This window comes from Branchiostoma belcheri, unplaced genomic scaffold (genome assembly GCF_001625305.1).
Source record: "Branchiostoma belcheri isolate BF01 breed outbred unplaced genomic scaffold, Haploidv18h27 scaffold95, whole genome shotgun sequence".
NCBI classification, from domain to species: Eukaryota; Metazoa; Chordata; class Leptocardii; order Amphioxiformes; family Branchiostomatidae; genus Branchiostoma; species Branchiostoma belcheri.
The window spans coordinates 828,740-848,759 of NW_017804631.1; the positions used below are offsets into that span (position 1 = coordinate 828,740).

Sequence of the window (20,020 nt, forward strand, 5' to 3'; positions counted from 1 at the left end):
GGAGAGAGAGAGGGAGGGAGGGGGAGGAGACAAGAGGAGAGAGGAGATAGAAGAGAGAAGGGAGGGAGGGAAGGAGAGAGAGAGGGAGGGTGAGAGGGAGGTAGAGAGAAAAAGAGGGACAGATAGAAGAGAGAGAGTGATAGAGAGATGACGAAAGAGAGGAGTTAGAGAGAAGAGGGGGGAGGGAGAGAGAGGGAGTCAAAGACCGTGAAGGTAGATAGCTTGGATGTGTTTGTAACTGTTGCCTTTCTAGTTTTATAAAAATTTTCGTTGTTTTTCTCTAACTATTGATGTTTGTGTTTCCAGGGACCCGCATGCTCACCCAGTGCCCTATCATTACTTCAACAAATATGGCGGGAACGAGTGCCAAGAGTACCGCAAGATGGAGAGACAGAGATCCGACACACACCGCTTCTTCGCAGAGAAGAAAGTCTTCGAAATATGGTCAAAATACCACAAAATCACTTTCCACTACCCTACATGGAGACCCAAATAATGACTCTAGTCATTTATCTAACTATAGGATCAACTACTGTTGATTTGTTTGTTTGTTTGTTTACTTATTTATCCAGGAAATACATATCGCCTGATGGCGTTTTTCAATGGTTCCTGGGGGAAAACCCCAAATAAAATCCATCAACAACAAAATCAACTCAAAATTCACAAAAGTATCAAATTAAGTTACGCAAATTACAAATTGATACAAAATCAAAGGAACTTACATGTAAATAACATTCTCGTATTGTGATTATGATTTCATGGTTCATTTTACACCATGAAATAAAGTTATGATGGTTCACTTGTTTGTTTATTTATTCACCTATGAATTATTGCCTGTAAAATGTCTACAATTCATACACGAAACCCGAAGAATGGTTTTAGTCATGGAACTGCTCCTGTTGTCACCATGGTGACAGACGTCTGGTCGAGGTCATTGACCTTATGTGTTTGGAGAAGAAGAAGAAACAGAGCAAAAACAATATGTTTTCCTTTTGCGAAGGTAATCATAATTATCAAACATATACAATGAAGATAAAAATTAAAGCGTTCAAAAATGGGTGATTAATTGTTTGTTAGAGCTTGACATTATCACAAGGCTCTGTGTGCAGTACCAGAGCTTTCCGCTGGTGGAGCCTCTGAAACGCCCGGTACTCTTCAGTCATATTGTGGTCGCGGTGGTTCCCCACGTCCCCATAGTAATGGTACTTTATATCTCGCCCGTTTTCATCCTTTGGAAACGGGTAGAATCCGTACAAGTGGACCTGGTCGCAGAAACAGGTCGCCAGTGAGTACAAGATGTTTCCTGTTGACGGCCGCTTGCAATGGAATTCTGAAGACCTCCACAACCTGGATAGTTGAGAGTATGTGTTAGACATGTGATGAAAGCACGCGATTTCACTTCATACATGGAAGCAACAATAAAACACTGAAATCAACGGTTGAATCGCCGATGAACACAACTTAGTGTGAGCTTTTGACAGCACAAAAGAAGTTACTAGAACTTAGTCGACCACTCACTGTAAATGTTATCAATCAGGAATTATCAAATGTGAAAAAAAAGGAAACTTACGCTGCTATTTTCTTAGTAGCATAACTTGGTGCATACGAAAGCTTGATTGGTAAATGATGTTCCAGTATCATTCTGTTGGTAAACTCCACGTCTTCACGTCCGTTCGTCGATACAAAAGCAGAGATGTGGAGAATCTGGTCGTGGATAAGACGCAATCGTTTCAAAAACCTGTCTTGTACGCCGGTAGTATTGATGTATCCTTCATAGTCGTGTGGAAGAACGGACGGATTCATGGTGGTGAAGTTAGCTTTCGTCCCCACGTCCTTCTCGAACCCCTCGATAGCGGGAAGGTTCGGTCTGAACACGAAGTCTGCAGAGTCGATCTCAGGACCACAGCGGCTGCCCAGGAGGATCCCAGAATTCCCCACGACTGCACAAGTCCGGAAGTGCCTGCCCAGGAGAGGCGACGATTCCGGAATCAGTCGGTACATGTCTTCCGTGAGATTGGCGCTCTCGCCTCGGCGCTCGTACTGGATCGTCTCGCCAACTTGGACTTGGGATTTGATAATGGTGAGGTCCGTGTCCGGGTTGAAGAACGCCATAATCCACCTTCTATGAAAAACATACGGAAAAGGTTTGAATTCATGTGTAAGAAACAGGAGGAGCCAGTAAAAACTCTTCTGGTCCCGGGCCGGGGTTCGAACCCACGACCTCCCGGGCACAAGAGCTTCATGATCATGACCAGACGATGGAAGAGCGGCAATGTTGACCAAAGCATCTTGCTATGGTATTAGTAATTACTATTACTGAACAAAATCCCAGGACCCTTTGCAAGTGGAAAATAATAAATATAACTTCTGCCTGGTACAAACTCGATTTCAAGTTAATACAATTCCTTTTATGATTCAGAAAAACATTTACAGAACCAGAACATTTGTTCTTGAGTCTACCCTTAAATCCGGTAGTCAATGACAAATTCAGTATTTTCTATTAAACATTGGCAACTGCAGTCCAGCTCTTAGATATTTTCTTCCTGAACTACTAAAGTATGTTTTGCAGCGCTAAATACCAAGGAAAATTAGTATCTAATTCTTCGAGAAAGAAAAGACATGTACCTTATTAGTTCAACTTCAGATGTAGCGACATACACTCTCGGAGTCTCAGGTGTTCCTTGTGAGTTGGTTCTGTGTGAAAAAATGGGAACACATTGTTTGTACTTTGAGATGCTAGGGGAGGGCGTCAGGTATAAATACTATTACCAGTCTCTACCAGACTAACTACGGTGGATATGTATAGAATATTTGCCAGGGGAGTTTGGCCGCCTTGTTGTAGGTTTGACTGGCCGCGGAGGGAAAGAAACTACCTCCCCGCGGCCGGACTCTCTTTGCCAATGTTACACTCTTTTTTGCCGAATTCTACGATCAGTATTCCCGTAGAAAGGCCTGGTGGAGGCTATATAAATAAAAGTGGAATAGGAACCTAGGCACACAATCCCTTTGTTGCTGGTTATGGTATATTAGCGATATTATCAAGTTTATTATGTAAGCTTTTTACTAATCTAAACATTATTGTTTTACACATTTTCTTGCGCTATAATCCTACCTGGGTTCATAATGACATTTGGGGAGTAAAAGATCAACGTCGGTGGCCGATAAAACGTGCTGGAAAACTGCCAACTCCTCGGTTTGTTTACTGATGTTTGTTTACATTCTTTTTAAGAGCCTTCTAAAAGTACAGCGGGCCTGGCTCAACTTATTCTCGCGCTGCGCTCAGTCGCCGGAAAAGTGAAATAGCGACGCTAATATGTTGAAAGTTATTGAAAACGACAATCTAAATGAGATTTTATTTATTTATATTCACAGTTTTGGCGCAAATTCTTACTGAAACATATATCACTTTAAACACACAAGTGCGGCAATAGGTCTTTGTTAAAAGGTTGTTGTCGCTACCGAACGAGCGTAAAGCGAGACGCGGTTTATTTGTTAGGCTATTTGGAGTGTAACCATGTACAAGGTATTGGATGTCACAGAGTCCCTACGAGTTCGGCACACGAGTTATGTCTGTTTATACTCAGTTATGGTTGGCTTACACAAGAACAAAGATCAATAGAAAGAGCCAACCGTAAGAAAATATACCCTTGTCCTTCTTCAAAATGATTTAAACATTTCAGACCTTTCCTAATTCGCCCTTAAAATCCCGTTATAAATGTGTTAACTGCTGTTTATACTCAGTTATGGTTGGCTTACATAAGAACAAAGATCAACAGAAAGAGCCAACCGCAAGAAAATTTACCTTTGTCCTTGCCCAAATTCCAATAGTTCAAACCTTTCAAATAGTTCAAACCTTTCCTAATTCGCCCCAAAGTCTAGCGATCAATGTTTTTCAGTAACTCCGAGTTACCAGTGTTATCCATACGGCTATATCCGTTCATAACGGTCGCTACTGTTCTTAAGTTTAATCAAGCTAAAAACCAACAGGTGTTTCCTCATACTAAAACTCACCTGTTTCCTGACGAAACCGTCTCTGTCGGCGTCCTCATGTTCAGATCTGGTTGAAGTGAAACGTAGCGACGACTCGTACGATTCTGCCATGTCTTGGTACCGAGTAAGAAGAAGAAAGTGGACGAAAAGAGTAATCCACAGGCTAGGAACAGAACACACGTTCTTCTGATTCTGAGCGCCATGTTTGTTTTGGGTGGTTACGACACACCTTGCGGAGGGGGGGGGGTATTACTTGTAGGGGGTAGTTTAATCTAAGGCCATGTTGATTTGATTATATGGATGACATCCTCCGGGAGCCCCAAAACTGATGCGCGCGTGCGAATAAAAAAAAAGTTTTGCAAAAAAAAAAGTTCTTTTCATTATGAAGTCTACGTGGTCATATGAGAGTTGAGCAAATGGCACAGAATATGGTTTGGCGAATAATCTAGTCTTCAAATTCATTTCTTTACAATTTCGTCTTTTTTCGTTTGATTTTGGCATTCTACGACATTGGAATAGTTTTTATTAATTTTTTTGTAACTTATGGTATATTTTTGCTCATTTTGCAGGATTTACAGTATGGTTGAAAACTTTTCTTTTTTTTTGGAAACGGCCGAAAATTCATGCGCGCGCGGATGTCATCCATATAATCAAATCAACATGGCCTAACCTGAAAAAAAGATCACTTTGGGGGGGGGGGGGTACATGCTAAAAAAGGGTTTAAGGATCGTACGTGCTTGGAATGTGGTATGGTTTGCGTGCGAATGGCGATTAATACAGTATAGTACTCCCCAAAAGTCCAAGAGACAAGTCATTAGAAACAGAGACAAATTGTCATGACTCCATTCAGCGAAGTTCACCTATAACATTACATGTATATAATGTGCACTACTAGGACAAACGAAGTCTTTACTGTTGCTCTGAAACACGGATGTTCCCTTTTGGCGATACCTTGTAAGACAAGGACTTAGTCGTGGCTAAATAGTCGGACAGTACAACGAGTACGTAGCTAGCTATACTGGTAGTTCCGTAAATAATTTCATTAGGTTGATAAACGACTTCTTTTTATCACAACCATTTATTTTTTACTAGCCGACGTTTCGATGACAGTCTGTCATCTTCATCAGGGCAATTCTGACTGGTTTACTGTGCACTGACGCTTGATGTTACTCGGTACATAGTGCACTAAAGGTGTTACATAGTTCATAGTGCACTTCAGCTAGTACATTTGTACTATAGTATTAAGCTAGTTATACTGGTAGTTGTTTGAACGTCCTTGTAGACATGATTGGATTGCGTGTCCAACCTTTGTGCGTTTAGGCCACACCAATTTAATTTCTTGGTTAACGGATTTGCCGCTTCATTTTTTTCTGATTTGCAAATAAAAATAAAAATTCAGAATCAACTGCAAATATTTTGCCCTGAACAGTTGAAAACAGTCCTTTTCATACTTCTTGTTAAATTCATTCCATCTTTCAATGCAGTGGTATCATTAAAAGTTCAAAATTCATTGTCAAAATTTTGAACCAGCCTGGTGTGTTGACTTCATGGCTCCTATCGTACAATTTTGGGCCATAATAGGATGTCTAGGCCTGTTTTTATTTTAATTTTTTTTTCGCCCGCCCGCTCCATTATTTTTGTAGAAAAATCCGTTAACCAAGAAATTAAATTGGTGTGGCCTTAGGGTCAGTTATGATTACTACTCAGCTGAAGCAACGTTTACAAGATATCTATATACAAAACTGGCATTGTGCCATTCGAAACAATTCTAAATTATCTTTCCTTTCCACCTTAGACAAGAATTACAAGCAAGAAAATTACCTTTCTAACATAAGGAGCTTTGACATACGTCGAGCAATCACAAAACTCAGAATTGGATGTCACAAACTCAGTATAGAAACCGGAAGATTTCAAAGGCTTCCTATTGACCAGAGGGTTTGTCCATTCTGCCCAGAACTAGTTGAGAATGAGTATCACTTTTTGATGGAATGTCCTAAGTATGTTGATGTACGCAATTCATTAAATACGAAACTATCGTCATATGTACCAGAATTTACATCGATGGATTTAAGTAGCAAATTTAAGATAATAATGACCTGTGATAACTCATGTATGGTAGATATAGGAATGTATATCAAACAATGTCTAGACATAAGAAATTCCTCCAATATTGTAAAAGTTCATTCACATCCTATATCAGCCACAAACTCCTGTATTAGTTAGTTTAGTCCATAGTTAAGTTTATAGATAAGTTTTGCCATACTTTGCACAATGTACAACTGTTGTGCAATAAAGTTATTATTATTGACTGAAGCAGGAACAAAGCCACCGAAAAAAATCCGGAGAATTTTCACGGAGTTGGTTTCAAAAAAGAAAAACTTCACTCAAGAAACGGCAATAGAAAAGGCTGTTTACTGTCGTGTGGCGTAGCGTGTTCGGTTTAGAACCAAGAGGTCCAGAGTTCGAATCCTACCCGTGTCACTGATCTTGTGCCCTTGGGAAAGGCACTTTACACGACTTTCCTCACTTCACTCAGGTGGAAATGATTACCTAGCTTCAGTTAGGGACGTCCCTCGGATAGGACGTTAAATGTACGAAATATGGATGGCCCAAACAAACAAACAAACAAACAAACAAACAAACAAACAAACAAACAAACAAACAAACAAACAAACAAACAAGCCTCAAAGTATGCTAGTTTATTCACAACACATTAGAATCGTTCTGGCTTAAGGTTAAATGTTACCTGCACGCTTTGGTCAGTACTATGTTAGTACTATGACTATTAACGCTAATTATAACACACATATTATTTTCCTTTTTCGGGATTTTAGCCACGGTAGTACTATTGTTGTTTCAATAGACAATTTTCTGATGTGAACTAAGTACTAAACAAGATGCTATACCGCGGCTATGGTTCTCTAGGGCGTAAACAATCAGTAATTGTACAATGGATGTAAAAATGTGGCTGTATAGTATCTAAACATTGACGACTGATTATTGTTTAGAGCTTGACATTATCACAAGGCTCTGTGTGCAGTACCAGAGCTTTCCGCTGGTGGAGCCTCTGAAACGCCCGGTACTCTTCAGTCATGTTGTGGTTGCGAGTACTGTTTTTTAATTCACCAAAGTAATGGTACTTTATATCTCGCCCCTTTTCATCCTTGTCAAACGGGTAGAATCCGTACAAATGTACCTGGTCGCAGAGACAGGTCGCCAGAACGTACAAGATGTTCCCTGTTGAAGGCCGCTTGGTATGGAATTCTGAAGACCCCCACAACCTAAACAGTAGAAAAAAGTATATGTTACACATGTGAAGAAAGCATGCTTTACTTGATACATGATTGAATAACGGAAGAACACAACTTTTTTTTTATTTCAACAGATCAGCACAAGACGTGGTGACGGCACACTCAAGTTTTTTTCCAACTTATATTAATACCGCCACCAACACAGGGGACAAGAAAATGCTCATTTTCACCTGAGGGAATTGGGGAAAGTCGTGTAAAGTGCCTTTCCCACGGGCACAAGATCGGTGGCATGTCAGGACTCGAACCCGGTACCTCTTGGTTCCGAGTCGAGCACTCTGCCGCTACGCCACCCCACCCCACGCCAAGAACGCAACTTACTGTGTAAGCATTTGGCAGTACAAAATAAATTACTATTACTTGGTCAACCTCACCGTAAATGTTATCAATTAGGAATCGTCAAATGTGAAAAATAGAGACTAACATTTTCATCTTCTTATTGGCATCACTTGGTGCATACGAAAGCTTCATTGGCAGGTGATGTTCCAGTATCATTCTGTTGGCAAACTCCACGTGTTCACGTCCGTTCACTGTTACGAAAGCTGGGATGTGGAGAATCTGGTCGTGGAGAAGACGCAATCGTTTCACAAACCTGTCCTGTACGCTGGTAGTATTGATGTATCCGTCATAATCGTGTGGAAGTACGGACGGATTCATGGTGGTGAAGTTAGCTTTCGTCCCCACGTCCTCCTCGAACCCCTCGATAGCGGGAAGGTTACATCTGAACACGAAGTCTGCAGAGTCGATCTGAGGACCACAGCGGCTGCCCAGGAGGATCCCAGAATTCCCCACGACTGCACAGGACCGGAAGTGCCTGCCCAGGAGAGGCGACGATTCCGGAATCAGACGGAAGAAATTTTCAGTGATGTTGGTGCTTTTATTTCGAGAAGCTTCGTACTGGATCGTTTGGCCAATTTGGACTTGGGACTTGATAACGGTGAGGTCTGTGTCCAGGTTGAAGAACGACGTAATCCACCTTCTATGAAAAACATACAGAAAAAGTTTGACTGACAGAAAGCTCTAGATGAGAAAACTTCTTTGTGTTGGATCAAAAGTTTTAACATAAACCCTATTCAGACCGGGCTTTTTTGGGCATGCTCAGACCGGGAGGGGGGAGGCTTTTGAGGCCTGCCCCTGTAACTCAACAACCACTTATCGTAGGGTCGCAAAACTTTTGTGCAATTATCACATCATATGACGCCATCATGACGTCATCTATATGATTTTTTGGGGTAAAACAGTCGACAATTTTTTTTCGTAAAACAGAGGAATATAACCAAACTTTAACAAAAAGCGTCTATAATAGAATATTAATGTCTGCTTAGACTTATGTTGCCCCTGGCAACAACACTGACGTCAAAATGACGTCATAAAATGACGTAATGCATAATTAAGCTATCGGCCATATTGGATCGGAAATCTCGGAAAATTGCATTTTTTCCATATATAGTCTCAAAACGTAACGCAAATGGATTTAAGACGTTCATATGAACGTCACCGAAAAATATACGAAGTTGAAATGAAAATTAGTGAAAAAACATTGCTACACAAGAGCTAATTTTATGGTTCACCATCTTGGAGTTTGAACGATGACGTCATCAAATCAGCATAAATTATGAATATTTAATGATAAAAATTATATATAACAAGAGTTCCGAGAGTTCATACCTCCATGAAATATGGGCTTAATATGTAAATGTAAATTTCTTCTTTAATTATGCAAATTACCTCTGCATTAACATGATATATGCATCGCATCGTGATGTATGTTAACTTTTGATTAACTTACAGATGTCCCAAGTATGACATTCCCATCATTCACCATTAAGAAATCATAGAATTTTTCATTGCCATTGCCATGGCAACACAAAAAAATCAGGAACTTATCTAATTAATAGGAAATTGTTGACAGATATGTTTTAGGAAAAGTCACCAAATATGACGGTTCTAGTGCAAGCTGTTCAGGCGCTATCCGAGATGAAATTGCGCGCGGGCCTCGAAAGCCACCCTCCCCCCCGGGCCTCAATAGGGTTAAACAAAAAAAATTCAATTCAGGGAAGAGCAATGTTGACTAGAGTATCTTGCTAATACTGAATAAAAAAACAGAACCTTTTGCATGCTGAACATAGTATAACTGCTCCCTGTTTCCAAACTCGATTTCAAGTTGATACAATTATACTTTTTTTTATTAAGAAATCTAGTATTTACAGAAGTCTTATTGCTGCGTTTAACTCGGACAGTCAATAAAAAAGTTCAGTGTTTTCTAACCTTGACAACTGCAGTCCAGGTTATTTGCTTCCTGAACTATGTTTTGCAGCGTTAAAATACAAAGGAAAATCATGCCATAATTCTGTGAGAAAGAAAATAAATGTACCTTATCAGTTCAACTTGTGATGTAGCGATATTCACTGCCGGAGTCTCGTGTGTTCTCAGTGAGTTGGCTCTGTGTGAATAGGAACATACTGATTTTACTTTGCGATGCTGCGGGCGTCACGTAAATACAAGTGGAATGGGAACCGAGCCGGGTTACACAATCCCTTTGGCGCTGGTCTTAAACACACCAGTGCAGCAACAGGGCTTTGTTACAAAGCCGTTGTCGCTGCCTAAGGGCAGTAAAACGAGTAGCGGGCTATTTATTTGTTCGGCTGTCCTTGTAATGTAACCTTGTACGTGTGAATGGATTGCGCAGTGCCCCTAACCTCTACCATCTACCAGGCTTCGGAGTGCGGCAAACAGTTCTCTCTACCGAACCAACTCCCCTGGCATGTTATCTCTCTACTATGTAACGTTATTTGGCGATTTCTACTCTTTCCAGCCGCCTCCCGAAGCCTGGTAGAGGCTACAGTGCCCATAAGTTTGAATTTAGGCGAGTTGTTATGTGCGTTACTCAGTTACCGCGTTGGCTAGCACAAGAAAAACAAAGCTCAACGGAAAGAGCCAGCCGCAAGAAAATTTACCCTTGTCCTTGCCCAAAATGATTCAAACATTTCTAACCTTTCCTAATTCGCCCCCAAAGTGAGTGGTCAATGTTTTTCAGTAACTACGAGTTACCAGCACTATCCATACGGTTCGTGTGAATGTAACCGTGAACCCTTTCCCAACGGTCGCCATGCTACGTACTTAAGGTAAATCAAGCTTAAAACCAACAGGTGTTTCCTCGTACTAAAACCCACCTGTTTTCAGACGAAACTGCCTTTGTCGGCGTCCTCATGTTCAGACCTGGTTGAAATGAAACGTAGCGGTGATTCTGCCAGGCCTTCGTGCCGAGTAAAAAGAAGAAAGTCGACGAAAAGAATAATCCACAGGCTAGGAACAGAACACACGTTCTTCTGCGCGCCATGTTCGTTTTGCGTTTTGGGTGTTAACAACACGCATGCGGAGGGGAGTATATTACTTGTAGGGGGTAGTTTCACCTAACCTGAAAAAAAGACCACTTTAGGGGGGGGGTACATGCAAAAAAGGGTTTAAGGATCGTACGTGCTTGGAATGTGGTATGGTTTGCGTGCGAATGGCGATTAATACAGTATGGTACTCCCCAAAAGTAATGGTTCGGTCCAAGAGGCAAGTCAGTAGAATGCTATGGTCAGACAGGAGTCTAAATCCTTCCTACTATAAAATTGCAACATGATGTAACCCAACACTAGTTACCATGGTGACAGACATATCAATGGTTGAGGTCATTGAGGTCACTGTTTGGAGAAGAAGAAGAAACTGAGCAAAAACAATATGCTTTCCTTCTGTAAACATAAAAACATCAAATACATGCATATATATATCAAGGATGTGGCTATATCGTACATGGAGGACTGATTATTATGGGTTCACCACAAAGTGGTGAAACCATATTGCTTTTTCTCATGATTCTCCTCCTTCTTCTTCTCCTCCTGCCATTTCTTTAAATGGATTCAGCTTCTTCATTTTGAGGCCTAAGGACCTGAAATTTGGTATGGAGGTACAGTAGGCAAATACCCCCAGGCGTTTTTTTAATTTTTGTGATACAGGCTTTTAGAATGGTTTTATTTGAGTTTTTTGGCTGTGTTATAGCAAATGTATTACTGAGTTAGTGTGCAGTGTTACCACATTTGGGCATGAGTCATCACAATGGAATGCAGGGCATCAACCAATAGGCATGCAGCTTTCCTCTATTCTCCTTGCTGATTGGCTGTTGGAATTTAACAGGCTTAACTTAATTAATACCTGCACAGAGCCATTCCATACTGACAGTAGGTCTGTATTCAAGTGTTTTGGTAGGTATTTTAAGCTTTCCTGCTCCAGCATTGGAATGCGGGGCATGAACGCTTCTTTTTTCTTGAAAATCAACAGTTTGCATTATGCAATTAAAAATCCTAACCAATAATGTAGGGAATAGCTATCCAACTGTTGTAGTCTTAGTTGTATGTTACTAGTACTTCATACTATAGTTATATCAATGTAAAGCATTGTTTTCCCTTGTGTTTCTCATTCTTTCCCTGCCATGTCGTAAAATGTGGTGAAGCCATTGCTGTATTTGCTCCAAAGCAAATGTCGGCCTTTCTAGTTGTTTATAGCTTGACATTATCACAAGGCTCTGTGTGCAGTACCAGAGCTTTCCGCTGGTGGAGCCTCTGAAACGCCCGGTACTCTTCAGTCATGTTGTGGTTGCGAAGGTTTCTTACTTTCCCGTAGTAATGGTATCCTATCTTTCTGCCCTGTTCGTCCCTTCCAAAGGGATAGAATCCGTACAGGTGCATCTGGTCGCACAGACAGGCCGCCAGGGCGAACATGATGCTTCCCGTTGAAGGGCGTTTGGGCTTGAATTCTGAATCGTTCCACAACCTAGGCAGTAGAAAGTACCCACATGTTAGGCATATAAACACATTAAAGAATGTTTCAAGATTTAGATACTACATGTTAGAGAATATTATGAAGACGTTAAACTGTTCTCCAACTCAAAATTTGACTCACCGGAATTTTCGACTGAATCACTCAGTCTTCCTCAGCTATCTGACCCAAATGCTGTGGACACATGATTTTTCCCACGTGTGACGTCAGCAAAGGGTAAAAGGTTGTCTGAAGTCGATATCGCCCCCCGTCCCGGTTAGATGTTAGAGAATAGTTAAACCTGTAACCTTTAACCCCCGTAGGAAGGCATGGTGGAGGCTAGTTGGAACCCAAGTTAAAATGCTATGAATTAGGGAATTCTCAAAACTATCATACAGCATAACGCAAGTTGAAACCTCACTTTTTCATCCTTCCTGTAGTGTCCCTTGGTGCATAGGAAAGCTTGATTGGCAGGCGATTTTCCAGTATCATCCTGTTGGTAAACTCCACGTCTTCACGTCCGTTCGGAGATACGAAAGCAGGGATGTGAAGAATCTGATCTTGGATGAGTCGCAGTCGCTTGACGAACCTTACTTGCATACTACTGTTTTCGCCATATCCTTTATAGTCGTGTGAAAGGACAGACGGATTCATGGTGGTGAAGTTCGATTTCGCCCCCACGTCCTTTTCGAATCCGTCAACTGCAGCAAGGTTAGATCTGAACACGAAATCCGCAGAGTCGATCTCAGGACCACAGCGGCTGCCCAGGAGAATCCCAGAATTCCCCACGACTGCACAAGACCGGAAGTGCCTGCCCAGGAGAGGCGAGGACTCCGGAATCAGACGGAAGAAATTTTCAGTGATGTTGGCGCTTTCTTTTCGAGAAGCTTCGTAACGGATCGTTTGTCCAACTTGGACTTGGGACTTGTTGACGGTGAGGTCTGTGTCCGGGTTGAAGTACTTCAGAACCCACTTTCTATGAAAATGATACAAAAAATCGCAGCATGATGTAACCCAACACTAGTTGCCATGGTAACAGACACAACAATGGTTCAGGTCATTGAGGTCACTGTTTGAAGAAGAAGAAGAGGAAGAAACTGAGCAAAAATAATGTTTTCCTTCCGTCAACATAAAAAGTTTTATGGAAGAACGCAGTCGTTCAGAGCATCCTGATATTAATAGTACTGCTGAACAAAAACCTTTAAACTAGAAAAATTCTTAATTTGCGAGTAGAAGTAGAAATTATCGCACCTCATCCGTTCGACTTCTGATGTATTGAAGCTCAGTCCCGGGGGATTTGTTGTTATTGTTGAATTGATCCTGTTATAAGAGATTGTACTTCTGTCAAAATGGCAATGAATAAGAAAACTATAAAGGTAACATTTGCAAAGCGAATGCATAATGCTTACCTTCGCATATGGTCTGCTCTGTTAATTCTTACTCAAATACATTCAAATATATGGTCAGACAGGAGTATAAATCCCTCATACTATAAAATTGCAACATTAGGTAACCCAACACCAGTTACCATGGTGAGAGACGTCAACAAATCATGTCATTGGCCAGGTCAGAGGTTAGTGTTTGGAACGGAAGAAGAAGAGGAAACGTAGCAAAAACAATATGTTTTCCTCCGGTAAACAAAATGACTTATGGCATGACTATGCGTGAAAGGAGAAAGATGTTTTCTTCTACATGTCATTGCAACAGAGCTAATAGTCGGGGACAAATTCGGTTCTTTCCAACCATAACAATTGTCCAGCTCTTAGATACCCTATTTGCTTTTTGCACTAAGTTTGCTAGCATTGCATATCAAAGAAAACCATTCCTTAATCTTGTGAGAAAAAAACCTCCACCTTGTCCGTTCAACTTTCGATGTATTTACATTCACTCCTGGAGCCTCATTTCTTCTCGGTGAGTTGGTCCTGTGTGAAGAAATTGGAACACAAGAGTTTTAATGGGGCGATTCGGTTCTAACTCACTGACATAAGGTTGATGTATAAAGGAGCTTTGATATACTATCGGTATGACTGAATTGTTTGGTCACTTTTAATTTATGGGAGAATTTGAATTTACTACAGACATATATTAGTGCTAGAATGTGTATGCATACCGGGAGGCTACATACCGATCCAGAGAGGCTATATACAGACTACCCCATTGTTCTGGCCAGCACTGAAGCCAGTAGGTATTTTTGCCTGAAGGCACACGTATGCAGTTGATCCAGTGACTAAATTGAAAGGCTTTGAATTATGTAAGCATGAGGTACCTGATCGGTCCAGTTTTAAACGGGAACCGTTTGAAAACGCCCTTCGTTATACGGATGCTGTTTTGGAATTAAAAAATAACAAAGTTGGTGATTTTTGAGAAGTGAGTTGTTCCAATAGGGCAGTAATCCGCTTTGAAATGACTTGAGCTTTGCAGAGGCTGACTTCTAGCCCGTTTCTAACTGGGGTATAACTAATTAAATAAAAAAAAAGAAGGAAAACTAGAGAAGAGAAAGAAGAGTTTTAACTATTTTCTTTTTTTTTAACCTTTTCAACGGTACAGAGACTTAGACAGAGGAAAGGCGACAGAAAAAGAATGTACATGTATCAAGTTACCCACGACAGGTAATACTGTCCAAGTGCTCCCACCAACCCACTCCTGCCAACTTGACACATCAAAATAAAATAAAGATATAAACGACAGACATCTCACAACGAAAGACTGAAACGACGATTCCCCCCTAATGTGCAGCAGAACACCAACCGACCTTGCTCCCGACCTACTCCTAGCCGTTGTTGATGGGAGTTTGGCTAGTGTTCGGGGGGCCATATTACTAGTAGCTCGGCTTTATGTGACAGGTACTCAACTCAAGAGTCCCTCACTAATGCGAAAATGTTGTCCAGAGTTTATTCAGTGAGGTTCACGTAAAGTTCACTAAAAGGATGGCACGCAAACAAATCATGTGTTATTGCTGTTGAGAAAACACATGCCATGGGTGCTCCAACATAAGCCTGGCTCGTATAATGGGGGCCCGAAAGCCCTTTTCCGTAGAGCGTAAACGGCGGCCGTTTTAATTCTACGTAGAGCACAATTGGCGCATTTTGCGTAGAGCGTATTCGCCGTTTTAATTCTACGTAGAGCGTTGTAGCCACTTGGAGAGATCGAGAAATTTCCTGAATTCAGTGTACTAGTAATACGTAGCCAGCTCTCAAAATTTAGCGTAGAGCGTTATCGCTCAACCCCCCCGCAGGCCCAACGTAATCACCAAGCAGATCTTTTGGCCAATGGATACTGCCTTGCCACCGTAGGATCTGCTTGGAGATAACTATATAACGAGTGAAGGTCTGTGGAGTTTGGCCGTGTTTGGACAACATTGGATTGCACAAACATGGATTGCGTGGCCTATAAACCTTTGGAGCTCTTCTCCTTGGTGAGAATGTACCCTTTCATGACGGTCCTCAAACTAAAACCTACCTGTTTCCCGAAGAAACCGCCCGTGTTCTCAGATCTGGTTGAAATGAAACGTAGCGGCGATACGTCCATGCCTTCGTGCCGAGTAAAAAGAAGAACGCCGTGGAAAAGAGTAACCCAAACGCCAGGAACAGAGCACACGTTCTCCTACATGTACATGCCATAGTTACCGATCGTCAGAAAGGTAGTGGTCTTGTCTATTTCGGGCGCTTCCAATAGATCCTTACGGAGGGGGTCGACATATTTTACGCAGGAAGGTAGCTTAATCTAACCTAAGAGGCCACTTTAGTAGGTTATAAATTTTTAAAAAGGTCTAAGGATCGTAGGTGCTTGGAACGTTTTAAGGATCGAGCGAATAGCGATTAGTCCAGTTCAATACACCCCCCAAATTAACGTGGTTTGATCCAAAATAGGTGTGGTGTGGCTACCTGCGGAAGTTTATGTTACAGACGCCTCGCAAACGAGATAATCTCCAAGCAGATACACTTCTAGAAATATGCACTTCTAGAAAGATGTACCAAACAAATGCTGCAAAAAAACACACGCAATGACTGAACTAAAAGTACTACTTATAGTTATATAGTAATGTATGTCTGTTGATGTTCTAAGATAAAAATGATCTGAACCTATAACTGCTGGCTGTTTTTTGTCACTGAGACTGGGCACCGACTTTTAGGAAGTGAGCGAGAATTTACAGGTGCGTTTAGAGTCCCATATAACAGGTGATCTTGACTCTATTCAGCGAAGTTCACGGAAAGGATAAAGCAATTATGATACTTTTATGAGTCCCTAATCTAATAAATTATGTCACAAACAAAGACTATGCTGGTGTTATTAAGTAGGAGTGTTCCAGCTGAATGTTCCAAGGTACGACAAGAATTTCGTCCTTAGTTAAATATTAGACGTAAAGCAAGCAACTGTCCAGTCTACTTCGGTGAAGGTTAGACATTCAGGTAATAAGATACGCCAGAAAAAAGTTACTCGAGCAACTGGACATGATTTTGGAAACGGTCAGACGTTTCAGGTAGCATCCACTACCTTTCGTCAGTGACACTAAGTAAGAGACTGCAGGAGAATTGCAGGTGTATACATAAGCAGGTTTACAAGTAACCGTGTACTGATTGTTGTTAAGACCTTGAGCATGTAAGAGGGCGGTCTGCCAGTACAACAGGAGCTTGAGCGTCAGTCATGTGTGTTAAGAGACAGCCATGCTTGGCCGATCAAGGACAATCTAAAGCCACCGAACAAATCCAGGCGAGGACTTTTCACGGTGTTGCTTTCAAAAACTTCGCTCACAAAACAGAAGTTATCAGAAAGGCTGTCAAGAAAACGCCCTATGTTTAGGTTGTTTTGTCTTCTTTGTTTCTTTGAGTCTTTACTAGTACAAAAATAAGGCCTGCTGGCCGCTATTCATTTTTGTTATGGAGGGGTGAGCGAGAGGTCAACGCCAGACAAAATAGAGTAAGGTGCCACGGTACTGCCACCAAATCCAGAAATATAGATAGTAGTGACTGTTGAAAGGCTTCGGCTAATTTTTGATGTGTCTGTTAGGCATTTTTATCGGTATTTGTACTGATATTTTTTACCGATATTTTTCTTTCGTCAGCCAATATGATACTGCTCTGTCAATATAATACTGTCTTGTCAATTTGATACTACATTGCAGCCACCAAACGTCTGCTTGGAGATTGTCCCAAACGATGGTTTCCAGTCTACAAAGATGGCGACCACACATCCGCACCTCCTGAGTGCCTCAACCGGTCTAGCCACTTCAGGTGACGAGCCTTAAGGTACAGGTGAGACATTTCTACACAGAACACACCTGTTAAGGTACAACAAGTGTACAGGCGTCCAGGTAAACCGGCGTTAAGGTTAGGTAAGTCGTTGCGTCTTAATCATTTCCATCTTAATATTCAGCAGGTAAGGTTTACTCATCAACTGTGAAATCTGTTCTACTTTTTATGTGAAGTAAAAAACACTGAAAGTTTGTAACAATTAGGATCTGAGTTGTCTACAGGTTTTTGTGGTAAAAGGATGTGGCTGGTGACTTTTGAAGGTGTCTTAAAAATAATACTTTAAAGATATATACTTTAAAGCTATTGACCATAAAGAAATAAGCTAAACTATAAGCAACGGATATATCGGATATGAAGATAAGAACAATATGATTTAAGTTAAATTCAAAGTTTTTTACTCTCTAGTAGATTTAAGAAGATACCATTCAGCAACTTTTAGGGGTAGTGACACTTTTTTTCACTTCAGTTCTAGCAGACCGATGTGAGAATGGTTTGTTCCATGTAAAAAAAAACCTTCGCAGCACCAGTGCTGAACTTCGGTTTTGTACACACACACACAAAGTCACAAACACGTCCTTCATGTATCATCAGGACTTAAAGCATTATACATAACAAATAAGAGTCTAAATCCTGGAAAGATTTGATTTGATTTATTTGGCTGAATAAGACATATGTATACAGCCAGGACTGCCCAACTAGCCGGAGGCTATTATAAAGGGCTAGCCCTCACAAAAAGATCACCAGTATCACGACTTAAAATTCTACTATAACGTTAATCAACAGAAGTTGTGGACTACAATAAGTCATGGACAAAGACTCGGGAGTCGCAGTTGACGACATCGCCCCAGTAGTGATGGGGGAGGGCGCGACCTTCCCTAAACTGGACGGAGTTCCGGACATCGAGGGGGATTCTGGGAACTTTAACGACGACCAGAGCAGCCAGAGTTCGGACAACACCGTCAACTCTTCACTCTACACAAACTCCGGTAGGAGACACTTTCATTCTGTCTCTTGGCGATTTTCTTTTATGTGATGATTCTTTATTGACACAACAAAAAGTACAGAGACTTTTGTATGGTCTTCTACAACTTAATTTAAACACATGTGTGGATAACTTTATCCTTTATATTATCACTTCGATGTCACACGTACACGTACAATATCACCAGAAAGCTTTAAACAACGAGCTCCTGCAATTAATTGTGAAAAGATTGAGTGTAACAAGTCGTCGGTGTAATATACATTGTAGCCCGCTGCCGCCGCACCACGTGCCTGTGAAGCTGGTGTGTTACGCCGAAGGGCGATTATACCGGCTATACAGATACAGATATAATATCAAAGCAATAATTCTTTCCCGATGATGCAGACAAACCACCAGAACCAGACGAAGAAGCAACACAAGAAGAGGAGGGCGAGGGAGGGGAGGAGTCGAAGAAGGGAAAGAAGAAGAAGAAGAAGGAGAAGAAGGCGACGAAAGGAAAATTCAAAGGATGCAAAGGTAGATTTGCAGGTTACTTGTATGTATACTAACAAATGATGGAGGTTAATTAGCATCAGGTATCAAACTGATACATATTAAAATTATACTTATTTATATAGATAACATTTAATATATGTTGTTTGGTACATTGTGATTAAGATAAAAGAAAAAGATGGCATGATCATATAGTGTAATATGATAGATGGATATTCTCTTAACTGTTATAAACAAGGCTGGAAGTAATGATAAAATTGCACAAGCCCATGGGAACTATGATATCTAGCTCTTCGTTGATACATTCTGTGACACGTGTGTTAAGTTCACTACATTTTCTTCTATTTTTCAGGATGCGTGTTGATGTGAGAAAACGTCATCAGGGTGGAACTGAACATGGAATCAGGGTGGACGTACTTAATGCAATACAGCTAGTGAGGACGCTGGATCTCAATAATACCCCCCCTCCCATATACACACACACGTGTCTTCCACTGCCTTCAAAAAAGAAGTCAAACCCAGTAGTTTTTAGGAGTTAACAGTAGTTCTCTGTCTATTAATTGTTTTACACCAAATGTTTCTTCTGTACTTGCAATTAGCCATCGGGCATGAATTTGCAATAAAACATATAATTCATAGAAAAGACATATTAATTACGGAGACATAAATACGTATGGTCTTCTACAACGATGAACACACTGAAATGGGGGCATAGAGGGTCTATTTATTGTGAATGATTAAGTACTATACGACAGAGAACCATATTTAGACATCCCAAATTTTGAAAACCGCAGAGCCATGTGTAAACTCCGTATTAGCGACCACCCTCTACACATAGAATCTGGCAGGCATAGCCGTACACCGTTACAAGATAGACTGTGTACATTCTGTAACAATTCGTGTATTGAAGATGAATCGCATTTTATGCTTGACTGTAAATTATATGATAACGAACGTAAATCACTGTTCAGTTCAATTAAGCTCGACAAAAAATGTAAAACATTATCAAAGGAAGACACCTTTAAATATATTATATCATGTACAAATATAGACGTCATCAATGAAGTATGTAAGTATATTTCAAAAATGTTTACAAAAAGAGAGAAGAAGCCATTAGAACTTAGATCAATACCACTTATATTTATATTTCTTTTTATCTTATTTTTAGCATTGTATACCTTAGACCTAATGTTAGC

General features: G+C 40.8%; 5 protein-coding genes across 6 annotated transcripts in view; 2 read left to right on the forward strand and 3 right to left on the reverse strand.

Annotated features, from left to right (window-relative positions):
* The window catches only part of LOC109461666 (alpha-N-acetylgalactosaminide alpha-2,6-sialyltransferase 5-like), a 9,357-nt gene extending 8,400 nt beyond the window's left edge, over positions 1-957 (forward strand). The window contains exon 4 of the mRNA XM_019758047.1: positions 307-957. Within this exon, the coding sequence (XP_019613606.1) occupies positions 307-496 (190 nt within the window). The 3' untranslated portion in view covers positions 497-957. The remainder of the gene's footprint in view (positions 1-306) is intronic.
* Positions 958-973: 16 nt separating this feature from the next.
* On the reverse strand, positions 974-4,186 carry LOC109461721 (CMP-N-acetylneuraminate-poly-alpha-2,8-sialyltransferase-like). The gene is made up of 4 exons (XM_019758110.1): positions 4,012-4,186; positions 2,626-2,694; positions 1,571-2,122; positions 974-1,347 (listed from the first exon to the last, which is right to left on the reverse strand). Exons 1-4 carry the CDS (start codon positions 4,047-4,049, stop codon positions 1,074-1,076), a joined length of 933 nt encoding a protein of 310 aa, XP_019613669.1. The 5' UTR covers positions 4,050-4,186; the 3' UTR covers positions 974-1,073.
* Positions 4,187-6,689: 2,503 nt separating this feature from the next.
* On the reverse strand, positions 6,690-10,652 carry LOC109461719 (CMP-N-acetylneuraminate-poly-alpha-2,8-sialyltransferase-like). 2 transcript variants are annotated; one of them, XM_019758108.1, is made up of 4 exons: positions 10,472-10,652; positions 9,673-9,741; positions 7,723-8,277; positions 6,690-7,271 (listed from the first exon to the last, which is right to left on the reverse strand). In XM_019758108.1, exons 1-4 carry the CDS (start codon positions 10,636-10,638, stop codon positions 6,995-6,997), a joined length of 1,068 nt encoding a protein of 355 aa, XP_019613667.1. In that variant the 5' UTR covers positions 10,639-10,652; the 3' UTR covers positions 6,690-6,994. The 2 variants fall into 2 exon arrangements, with proteins under 2 accessions (XP_019613667.1, XP_019613668.1); XM_019758109.1 differs by having other exon boundaries at positions 7,723-8,112; positions 10,472-10,648.
* Positions 10,653-11,081: 429 nt separating this feature from the next.
* LOC109461718 (CMP-N-acetylneuraminate-poly-alpha-2,8-sialyltransferase-like) lies at positions 11,082-15,799 on the reverse strand. The gene is made up of 6 exons (XM_019758107.1): positions 15,558-15,799; positions 13,952-14,020; positions 13,350-13,418; positions 12,520-13,074; positions 11,836-12,113; positions 11,082-11,111 (listed from the first exon to the last, which is right to left on the reverse strand). The coding sequence occupies exons 1-5, from the start codon at positions 15,716-15,718 to the stop codon at positions 11,840-11,842; spliced, it is 1,128 nt and encodes a 375-aa protein (XP_019613666.1). The 5' UTR covers positions 15,719-15,799; the 3' UTR covers positions 11,082-11,111; positions 11,836-11,839.
* A 1,534-nt stretch (positions 15,800-17,333) lies between these two features.
* LOC109461712 (altered inheritance of mitochondria protein 21-like) overlaps positions 17,334-20,020 on the forward strand; it is an 8,113-nt gene continuing 5,426 nt past the window's right edge. The window contains 3 exon segments of the mRNA XM_019758099.1: positions 17,334-17,430; positions 18,134-18,336; positions 18,717-18,892. Coding sequence (XP_019613658.1) covers positions 18,156-18,336; positions 18,717-18,892 — 357 coding nt within the window. The 5' untranslated portion in view covers positions 17,334-17,430; positions 18,134-18,155.

Bases quoted from the DNA above. Each gene is read 5' to 3' on its own strand.
- LOC109461718 (XM_019758107.1), bottom strand. From the start codon at position 15,718: ATGGCATGTACATGTAGGAGAACGTGTGCTCTGTTCCTGGCGTTTGGG. The intron at 13,419-13,951 runs GTGGAGGTTTTT...CTCTTATAACAG, and splicing joins TCGAAAGTTGAACGGACAAG to GATCAATTCAACAATAACAA. The intron at 12,114-12,519 runs GTGAGGTTTCAA...TCTACTGCCTAG, and splicing joins ACTACAGGAAGGATGAAAAA to GTTGTGGAACGATTCAGAAT.
- LOC109461721 (XM_019758110.1), bottom strand. From the start codon at position 4,049: ATGAGGACGCCGACAGAGACGGTTTCGTCAGGAAACAG. The intron at 2,123-2,625 runs GTACATGTCTTT...TGTTTTTCATAG, and splicing joins TCTGAAGTTGAACTAATAAG to AAGGTGGATTATGGCGTTCT. The intron at 1,348-1,570 runs GTAAGTTTCCTT...TCAACTATCCAG, and splicing joins GCTACTAAGAAAATAGCAGC to GTTGTGGAGGTCTTCAGAAT.
- LOC109461719 (XM_019758108.1), bottom strand. From the start codon at position 10,638: ATGGCGCGCAGAAGAACGTGTGTTCTGTTCCTAGCCTGTGGATTATTC. The intron at 8,278-9,672 runs GTACATTTATTT...TGTTTTTCATAG, and splicing joins TCACAAGTTGAACTGATAAG to AAGGTGGATTACGTCGTTCT. The intron at 7,272-7,722 runs GTTAGTCTCTAT...TCTACTGTTTAG, and splicing joins GCCAATAAGAAGATGAAAAT to GTTGTGGGGGTCTTCAGAAT.